Source organism: Nanorana parkeri, unplaced genomic scaffold (genome assembly GCF_000935625.1).
Source record: "Nanorana parkeri isolate BGI_ZX_2015 unplaced genomic scaffold, ASM93562v1 scaffold441, whole genome shotgun sequence".
NCBI lineage: Eukaryota > Metazoa > Chordata > Amphibia > Anura > Dicroglossidae > Nanorana > Nanorana parkeri.
In genome coordinates, this window is record NW_017306709.1 from 928,423 (window position 1) to 939,323 (window position 10,901).

Below are 10,901 nucleotides of genomic sequence, written 5' to 3' on the forward strand. Positions count from 1 at the left end.
TGATCATCCATGTATGACAATCATACATCAAAGAAGCAATCAAAGGGTTTGATTCATTGGGCTTTAGGCTCGTGTTGATGGCACATGTCTGTCATCAATTTGAGATTGCATTCCCATAGACTTCCCATTTTAATGCCAAACACGAAGAAAAGTCTGCTGACACAGGCTTGTAATCTGCGTAAATCAATTGGAAATGGATTCTGTGATTGTGTGCATGAGTAGTTTAGCATGAGGTCTCTTATCAATAACCACATTATCAAGGGCTAAACATTTCAAAATGAAATCAACAATAAAGATAAATCTTGATCACTTATCACTGGGTAAAAAAGAACACTGTCTTTGGGGGGCATGCGCAGGCATCAGCTGTGGTAGTAAAAGCACTGGTGCTGCCTACTGCTTCCTTTATGTTTAAAACTAAAAGCTGTACAGACTGTGCATGCCTTCTTTATGCGCCAGCTTACAACAGGCAATGCCACCAGCAGATGATGGCTTCCCGTGCTTTTCAGGACATAAAAGAAGCAAATAATAGCACATTTGCCACCCATAACCACCATGTGGTCTACCAGAGCTCTTGTTTTGGCTCCTTACCAAGCACTGTATTTAATACTCATCTGTAGAAGCATAGCCATGTAATAAAACTACAAAAGCATTGTCAGGAGTGAAAAAAAGTAATCACAAGTTCTAAATCTGAATACTAATTTATTTTACTCTATATACTAACCTATTCTAAACACCATCACTCTATGTTGGCTCCGGTCACTCAAGTTATGTATGTAGATGAATTACACTGCAATTCAAAACTTCTGCAAGTTACTGTAAAAAGAAAAACATAACAGGTGTACCTAATCTCTGCATTATACTGTCCGGCACTCAGAATAGAATGGTTCTAAACAATAAATCTCAAGAGATGAATGTGTTTCTGCATTCTTGTCTTTGCCTGTCTTATGTGCACAGATGGATTTAAAAATGTGAGATATCTGGTGCCAATAAAAGCTATGGCACAGAGCGGAGCACAGACCACACACTGAAAGTCAGACTTGGCTGGTACCCTGGGGAACTAATGTTCTGCACTGTTAAATCAAGAGCAAGTATATCACACATAATTCTAAAATCATTTAACATGCAATAAATGTGCTTGCTGGCAGAAACCAAAAGGAAACCCAGCTGAAACATCTCCCATTGCAATAATACCCCTCTGCACAAATGTCCGCAAAGTGAATATTGCATAAGCTCAAAATGCTATTAACGATATAGTAAATTTCATTTTATTCATCTGTCCAAATAAAAGCAGAAGATGCTCTAGGGCTAAAAACAGAAATAAAAGTGTATGGTTGTCTTTCTCAACATTTAGACCCCAGAGGTGCCCCTGAAACAATTTTGAAACCCTCCTAAATATTATTATATCTACAAGTAGGGATGCACTTGGTACAAGTACATGTACTGATACTTTTCGAGCTCCAAGACTAGACTAGAGAAAAATTCAGAAGTTAGGAGTCAGCTGTCATTTGTAAGGAGCATACAGAGCTCCTGGGATTTGTACATCTGTTTTATTGTGTGATTTTGTTTTTATAAATAAAGGGATGCACAGATACCAGTTTTGCGAGTACAAGTACTGATACTTGCCCAAGTACTTACAAGTACGAGTACTGATACATTTTTGTTTATTGTCATGTGACAGTTTTTCTAAAAAAATAGCGACTAATGATATCAGGACAGTGGTGGAGCACCAGAGCCAGGTCCCAGCTGCAACCCTGGTAGTTCTCGTGAAAATGCCAAGTATAGGTACTCGAAAAGTATCTGTGCATCCCTATCTACAAGTCATGTTACATTATTGTGAGTTATAGATATACAATTAAAAGAATGTGGTGTTCCTAGGGTATTTGACACCCAAGGCAGGTTGTTTTTGACATCCCCTCTGCTCTATAAGAGAAACTTATTCACAGAACTAAATAAAACCAATCATACTAATGATCAGTTTGGAAACACACACAGTGTGAATTGAATAAGAGATAAGAGGACAGGCTTCATTGGTACTATGCTGCTGGCTCTGCCAAGTGATGTTCCAGAACTATTCACAGCTCAAGGAACCCCTAGCAACCTTTGGAGGAACTACAGGGTATCAAGGAGCCCTGGTTGAAAAATGCTGGTGTACAGCCTGGCGGTGTAAAGCCTCAAAGGAATAAAAGCTAAAACATCTGGAGCACAAATGGAGCTGTGTCAGGATCCAGAGCACCCCCAGGTGGCGCTGGAGCCAGGTCCTGCAGTTCCTGTGCTCGCCTGCGGGTGTATCCAGCAGCCAGGGACTGTAAGGAACCTGCAGCTCCAGTACTCACCTGCGGGTGTGCCCCAGCTGTGAGTGATCATCCCATCACCTGGTGCTTCCTGGGAGGGTATCTAGGCCCTCCCTGCAGTCAGGAAGCTGGCTCAGTATTGTGTCGCCTGCACTTGACTGCTACCTGAACCCAGCTACCTGAACCCAGCTACCTGAACCCAGCTACCTGAACCCAGCTACCTGAACCCAGCTACCTGAACCCAGCTACCTGAACCCAGCTACCTATCTGCAGACCTGTCACCGACCCGGCTTGTTACCCGACCACTCTTCTTGGATCCTGTTTCTGTACCGTGCTGCCCTCCTGTTAACGACCTGGCTTGTACCTGACCATTCTTCCTAAATCCTGTACTGTGCTGCCCTCCTGTTAACCCTCCTTGTTACTTCACTGCTAAACCTGTGGGGGGTTGAGGGGGTTAGTAGTTTTGTTTGATGGTAACAAATAAACTGTGCATAGAACCCTATCCTGTGTGGGCATATTAATTTGGTCATCCTGCGTGGGTACCTGCATGAGGTGTGAGGACGCCTGTACACGGTACCCTGACAAGCTGTTGCTCACAGCAACCAATTAAGTTTAATCTTACACTGGTGAAGAAGTTTTCATAAATCGACCTCAGCAAATCATCCTCTGGCTGTCATGGTAAACACTTCCCTGTCTCTTTGTTCCAGTTTTAATAAATCAGCCTTATTGTCACCAGGCTCAGTCTCTTATAGCACACTAAATATGTAATAGCCAAGGTGGCAAGGCTGTTCATTGCAAATTTAGGTGGCTACAATCTCTCATTTTTAATATAGGATTTGGTGCTATAGGCAAGTTTCACATTCACTTAGTTCCTTTGGTCCAATTTTTCATAAATGAAATCCAGTATATAAGAATCTGGTTGCCAGGGAAAACACATACATATTTCTGTGCTTTAGATAGCCATTAAAATTTACCAATTTTGAGAAAAATATTCTCAAATATACTGAAATGGTGTTGTTTGCAATGACTGTCACCAAGCTTGGTTGCCTACAGCAAACTAGGGCTAGTGTACATAAACTATAGCTAAAGTGGCATGGTTACACTTAGAACTCTGGCGGCTACTTTACTTTATGCTTTATATATGATTGATTGCTATAGGCAACAGTTTCACATTCACTCTACTTCCTTTAGTCCAGTTTTCATAAGTCAACCCTAGCAAATTGACAGCCTGTTGCCATTGAGAACAGTTCTATGTTCCATGCCCCAGTTTTCCTAAATCAGCCTTGCTGTCACCAGGCTTGTTATCTACCAGCACACAAACTCTGGTGTACCTAGAGCAAAAGTGGGGTGGCTGCACCTTGCAAACGGGTAGATATTATCCCTCCGTTTTCATATGTGATTTGCTGCTAGAAGTAACAATTTCATATTCAAACTGAAGATAATTTGGAGCTTTGCCCACAGCTATCTTATGACATTATTTACTTTCACAATGAGGGACAAGCAACAAAAGAAAACATCATGTTGTTGCTGAGGGCAACAGCTCTTTTTCTACTTTGCTCCTTTTCTTCACATCAGCCTCAATACCTCTACATTAGTTATTTCATGAATTACAACTGGGAATATTGCTGCTATGATCCATATACATCTATATGATAAAGTAATCCTCCAGGATTTCATTCTGGACCTCCTGTATGCAGTTACACACATACTGTAGACTGGGGGAGTCTTACAAGGAATAGATTGGTTTCATTAAGAGGAACTCACATTTTGCTGAACAAGAGAAACATCTCCCACTCTCAGCCTGGGGGGCTATAGGATATTACTGTTTAATAGGTGCAATAATATAATGTTTACTTTCTAAACATTCTCTAATGAAGCTGTGAGCTGTTTTCTCAAGACAAATATATGTTAAACAATTACAGAAAGGGAAATAAACTATAGATCATTGGAACCATGTGAAAAAAATAATACAGTAATATAATAATATATAATAATAATAAAAATGTATTAATATCTATCTATCTGATAATAATTGTATTAATATAATACTAATATAATCTATCTATGCAATAATAATTATTATAATAATTGTATTAATATAATATTTGTATAATCTATCTATCTAATACGATAGGAGAATAGTGATGTACAGGTTGCTGCAAACAATAATCAATCAGAAATTATGTTCTATTGCTTTACCCCATCACTTTGTCACGCATTTTCCAAAGTGTTACAGCATTCAACATGAAGGATCCCATTATATTCAATGGTGCTGGCTCACACCTGAGCATTGTGTCTCTTTGCAGTTTTTAAAAGTTTTTTGGGGGGGGAAGAATTGCACTTTTTTTTGTCTCCATAGACTTCTATGGGAGCGTCTGAAAAACACCTGAAAAATGTGCGTAAATTGTGTTTTTTCAGGTAATATTATGCCCAACAACCATTGCCTTCTTCTAGAAACTAGCTTTCCATTGGCTAAAACAAAAACTCTTAAGCCTGAAAATGTGCAAATGTGCAAAGAATGCTTCAAATCCAGTGAAAGCGCTTACGCTCAAGTGTGAAGGGGGCTTAACTACAGAAAACTGCAATCAGCTTGCCCTGTATGTGATTGCACCTTGCGCATTAGCACTGATGTTTCCTATACTTTGTTAAATAAGCTTATGGTGTGCCACCGATGGGACTTCTATTGTAAATGTTCTTTATTCGGGATGCTAAAGAAGTCGTTTTCATGCACTGTACTTGAAAATCTGTGAATAACAGCTACTGATTTCTATGTCTTGAGCTGGAAATTACTTCAAACATAGCTACATTAGCTACAGTAGAGCAATGACTATAATACAGATTTTGATATGATAGCGTCATACTTAAGTCACTCCTGTGATTCTATACATCCTTACAATCTGGGGCAACCTGTGGCTTGCCAGCTGCTAGCTAATGTGGCAATAAAATACGCAGCATGTCCTGCTAGCACGAGAACCGCAGGATGTCTGTCATTGTTGTATCCTGTAGTCAAACACAAAGCCAAGTTCTAGTATGCATGACTAGCCTTCAAAATGTGCAATCATGAAGCAAACGGGGCATAGCACACTCATTTTTATATTTAAGGGTTACGACAATTTACTCTGGATCCAGTAATACTGCATGGTCTGCCTGTAAAGAAATGCTGAGGGTTTTAGTTCCACAACAGGTGGCAAGCTGCAGCATGCTTAAGTCCTAGGATGGCCATAGACAGGCAGATATCTCACCAAGAATGATGACTGGAAAGACACCTGGCCATCCTCATTTGCATTTAAGAATATGTGTATTGTGCATCAAATAAAAAGTATTTTTGGGATACCTATCCCTTATACCTTTTTCCTCTTTTTCTTTATAGCATTCAGTTTGGGATAGTGATATCAACACACGTTACATTGCATTATTCTCCACAGAGGTCACTGCGGGAAATTGTATAATTTTTTGTTGTTGGTCTGGTCATCCCCAAGTGCCTTACAAATAACGTCAATGGTCTTGTTTCCAATCTGGCTGATGGATGGATGGATGCAGCACTTGTGTTGTAAAAACTACATTCTCTTTTCATCACAGAAAAGGAAAATGGAAGAATTGGCTATCAGCTTCAAAGGGATTTTAGAATAGTGCCGAGCAGAAGTTATGCAGGATTGACTGGATTTGACTACTGTAAAGTGGATGGCTAAGCAAAACTGTCATCACACAGAGGCAACCAAAGAGCCCTCACTATATATGCATTGCCCATAAACAACAAACATCACAAACCATAACAAACTACAATAATAGCGGCTGTCCTTCAATAGCAAAATTATTAACAAAACACTGTAATGTAAAAAGATGCTTTCAATGTACATCTGACTTCTATCCCTTCACACTGTTTGCTGAGATTAGAAACATTCATTCAACTACACACAGTATAGATGAGTGGAAGAATCTGACACATTGTCATACTTACAGTCCCTGAAGACCAGGCTGGGGTCACTCTGTGGCAGTACTTGGGTGACTAGAAGTTGAAGGGAGTCCAGAGTCCTGTCCATGCTGAATGTGTAGCCTTGAAGCTGCATGCACACACTGTCCTCATGCCTGCTTTATCCCATCCATCCGCTGAATGTGTGCACTTCATTGATGCTTTGGATTACGGAGAAATCCCTTTTAACATCTGCCAATCAGACATAGGCCAGAATCTAAAGACCCTCGGGGGTCCTCCTCCCCAACTTGCTTATCTTTGTTGTAGGCTGAGCTAATTAGCTGTATGACTGGCTGACAGATTCATTCCCACTGCTTCTCCCTGTGAAACACACCCACCTACAGGCTGGAAGGAGAAAGCAGCAATAGTAAAAGGCATTCCTTTATTCAAACTCTTTCAAAACTCTGCCGCTGAATATCAGGCGATCAGAACAAACCACCATTGTAATAGTTCACTCCATAACGTGCATAAAAACTATACACAGGCGTGCATTGATATACGCTTTTGTGCATGTTTATGCATTTCAGCGCATAGACATTCATTGATATTAGATTTTTGTTTTGTTTGTGCCTTTTTTTTGTCATCATTTCCATTTGGCCTCATGCACATGGCCGTAAAAAAAACGCAATGCAAAGTGTTTTTTGTTTATGGATCTGAATACAGGTGTATTGTTTTTAATGGAGCCATGCACATAGGCGCGTAAACATGCCCTGGGGGCAATTTATCAAAACTGAAGCAGAGAGCATGTGGAGCAGTTGTCCATGGCAACCAATCAGCTTCTCTCTTCAATTTCTTCCGTTAGTCCCCAATTACACCTAGGCGATTTGCTGTTCAAAGCCTAGTGCAACAAAACGCTCAAGACAAGGAATCCCATTAATTTCTACGGTCCGGTGTGGTGCGATCAAAATGCTGCAATCACTATTTTGATCGCACCTGACCGTACCGCAGGCACAATGTGCCTTGCAATCCCGTGCGGGCAATTGCATTGCGGCCGGAGGGCGTGGCTACAGTGCCATTCACTTCAACGGCCCGCCACACCCCTCCAGCCCCATGAAATAGTGAGCCGGCCACAGTGCGTTCCGGCCAGAATCAGGCCGAAACAGTGTGCTAGTAGCGGGGGAGAAAAGACAACAAAGAGGACCCTCGTGAAGAGGATGCGATTGTCAGAGCAGCAGAGGGAACACATGTGGAGTGGAGCTGATTGTCAAAGCAAAGTATAGTGTGCTGATGGTTGGGGGACAGAGGCAGGAAAGAGGGCAGCTGTGGAATGTAGTTGATTGTAAAGCTGACCATACACTTTAAGATCTTTTTTCTTCAGGCTGTGGGACTGGGACTATGTCAAAGGGAACATGTAACAAAAAATGTAAAGTCTTATCCCAATTGACTGCAAAATTGGAAATACACTTTAAGGCATGGACAACAATTAAACCCATCTTAATGTTGTGCTCAATGTACTGGTGTTGTCACATCCAGGATGGAGGACATAAAACAAGTTGTAAATACAGTCTATTGCTGGTCAAGAGGCTTTGAGAGCAGCAATAGGACCTGGAGAACTTAAAGGACGTGTTGCAGCAACTTTTTACCAGGAGTACAAAGCCCTTTGCAGCAAGCGGCGCTATACAAAGTGCCATTTGTGTGACAAAAAACTGACTTCACATGACGATATGGAGGCCTACCTGGCCACTTTTGATTGCAGAGTGAGAGGACTGACCAAAGGAACCTTTTTCTATCTCTTTTTCTATGTATTGCGACTGAGAATCTTAGGATATTTAGGATTATGGAAGCTCACAGTCAAGAGTGTTTGCTGTTGAATATATAAGATTCAAATCAATGGAAGTGAATCAAAACTCAGGTCAACGTACATCTCCATGCACATTATTATGGGGCATTATGCAAAGCAGATCGTGTCAATGCATGGTAATGCACCCTGACATGCATTATGACGTGTTGATATGCAATGTACAGCGAAATGCAGAATGCTGTAAAATGAATGGACATGAATCTCCGTTCTATTTAAATAGAAATTGCATAAGTGTAAATCAAGTATGAATCATCTCGATGTTTGCTAGCCAGGATATTAATCTATATTAATTTATTAAATATTTATTATGAAATGAGCTACGTGTCATTATATATAGCTGCATCTCTGCATTGTCTAGGAGTCACCTAAAAAGCCCCATTCTCTTTGGTTGTTATTTATGAATCATCTCGAAAGAGGAGAAAACGAACCTCACAAGTATCTATTAGACTCACAGAAACCTTGTAGAATCTTGCATGGTTATTCACTATTGGGTGAGGAGTTTGGAGAAGGCAGTAGAAGTGAACAATCTAGGACAACATAGCTGAACTGGAAAGTCGTTGCGACTACCACAGAAAACGATATACATATATTAATACTAAAGCTGACTCTCCTAGACCTTAATGGCATTCGGGATCTGAATTTCCGATTTGCATTTGGGAGCTTCCGAATGCCATCCAGGTCTGGGAGTCATATACATATGTTACTAAAGCTGTGGCTCCCAGACCCAAATGGCATTTGAATGCAATTCCAAAATCCGGATCCCGAATGCCATTTGGGTCTAGGAGCGTCAGCTTTAGTATTATAAGTTGTCTTCAACAGGTTGTTTGTTGTATGAAAAAAAGGAATGTTTAGCCCGTTTAGTGTGCATGCACACTGAGGAATCACACTGACATGCCAAAAGTATCAGAATAACAATTCCTCTTTTATTGGGTGAACTCATAGCTTTAAATATGTTTCTGTTAATTAAGTTGTCCTGACTGCGCATACATTAACTTTTATCTCTAACAAGACTTTCAAGGACAATCAACTTGTTTTCCATCAAAACTGGAATGCAAAACGATTTAACTGAACTAATTGAAAAGGTGACAAGGTTGTTCTTGTTAACAGAAAGAGACAAAGTGGCTTTGTGTAGGAAAACAAGATGGAGACAAATTAATGTATATATATAGTCTTATGGAATGTATATACTGTATATACTGTATATGGCTCCCATGTTGCCGTAACGAAAATTTGTGTCAGACCCATTCGGATGCATTAAACTGAAAACACATGTCAGTGGCTAGAAAAGTCACATATTCGATTCAGTTTAGTTTTTGAACAAAATTCGGACGGGATCTGAAATTTGGAAACGGAAATTCGGATTTGGACACATTCGGATGCATTGGGATTCCGAAATTCGGATGTGGCTGAACTCTGGAAAATTCATACGAATTTTGATTTGGAACGAAACGAATCGCACATGTCTACCGGTCATGTTCTCTCTTTTGTCGGCTGGTAATTTATCATTTATGAATACACAGTTCTTATGGTCATAAATCAATTTCAGTCTTCAAAATGTTTCATTTTAGTTCAATAATGATTGTCATTTACAATTATGGGGTTCTGACAAGGGTTTTGAGGTTCCTACCAAGCTACGCTAATCTTTTTATGGGCATGTCACAGACCGCTAGGTATTTTCTGCTTAGGCTCAGTCATATCCAATTGTTTATAGATGATTGCTTTTGATATGTTGCTGTTTGGAGGAGGATGTGAGAATTTTTACTGAAGCACATTTGTTCAGACCTTGCTACTGAAGTGTGCAAATACCTAGTTATTATTGCCATTTTCACCCATGGATTAGGCTAACCCTCATGGGCCACTTCATTCACTTTAGATTATGAAGCTCAGGCTGATGTGTAATTTCATGGAAAAAAGTAGAATGGTGGTAAAAAAACATTTCACAAGATTTAATTGCTAGGCAAACCTTTTCTTATACATACTAAGAGAGGAAAGAAGAGATATGTATTGGGGTTCTGTTTGTCACTACGTATTATACATATCAAAAACATTTGAGCGTTAAAAACATGTCAAATGACAGGATAATATTTCTGCCATCACTCTTCTATGTCTCTATTATAGGGTCTCACTATGAAAAATATTAACCTTCTTGTTCACAAATGGAACATAGGAGAGCAAAAACATTACATCAGGGGTCTCAAACTCAATTCAGTCAGGGGCCACTGGACAAATGTATATTTCCCACGGGGGCCACTTGCCAATATCATACTTCAAAATTAAAGTTAACTATATCCGTATGGTACTACAGACACCAATACACACAATAAGGCCCTATTCATATTTGTAAGTTTAGGTGCAATTAGGGATTCCTGCATCAGGAACTTGCGTTTTTCTGCAGCAGGAATGCCTAATCTGGTGTTTACAAGCGGCCGCTGTCACCCATTCAAATTAGTGATCAGGTGACAGCAGCTGCATGTAAATGCCTGCACACTGCATGTAATAGTATGTGATATGAATACCTGCGGTTAGAAAACACTCTCCCTGGATGCACAATCGATGCGCCCAGTGAGAGTGATTGATTCCTAACCAAATGTAATCATATCACATTCCATTACATGCGGTGTGCAGGCGTTTACATGCAGCTTCTGTCACCTGATCATTAACATGAATGGGTGACAGCTGCCACATGTACACACCAGATTAAGTATTCTTGCTGCAGGAAAACGCAAGTTCCTGGTGCAGGAATCCCTAATTGCACCTTAACTTACAGGTGTGAATGGAGCCTAATACACTCCCCCTTCCCTCTGCCATACACATGAAAAAACACACTACCCTACCCTAT

The 10,901-nt window shown here is 40.3% G+C and overlaps 1 protein-coding gene across 1 annotated transcript in view; it reads right to left on the bottom strand.

The window, feature by feature from the left end:
- The window catches only part of LIX1 (limb and CNS expressed 1), a 129,604-nt gene extending 123,065 nt beyond the window's left edge, over window positions 1–6,539 (bottom strand). Inside the window, exon 1 of the mRNA XM_018560222.1 lies at window positions 6,250–6,539. Coding sequence (XP_018415724.1) covers window positions 6,250–6,358 — 109 coding nt within the window. The 5' untranslated portion in view covers window positions 6,359–6,539. The remainder of the gene's footprint in view (window positions 1–6,249) is intronic.
- Between the last annotated feature and the right edge of the window lie 4,362 nt (window positions 6,540–10,901).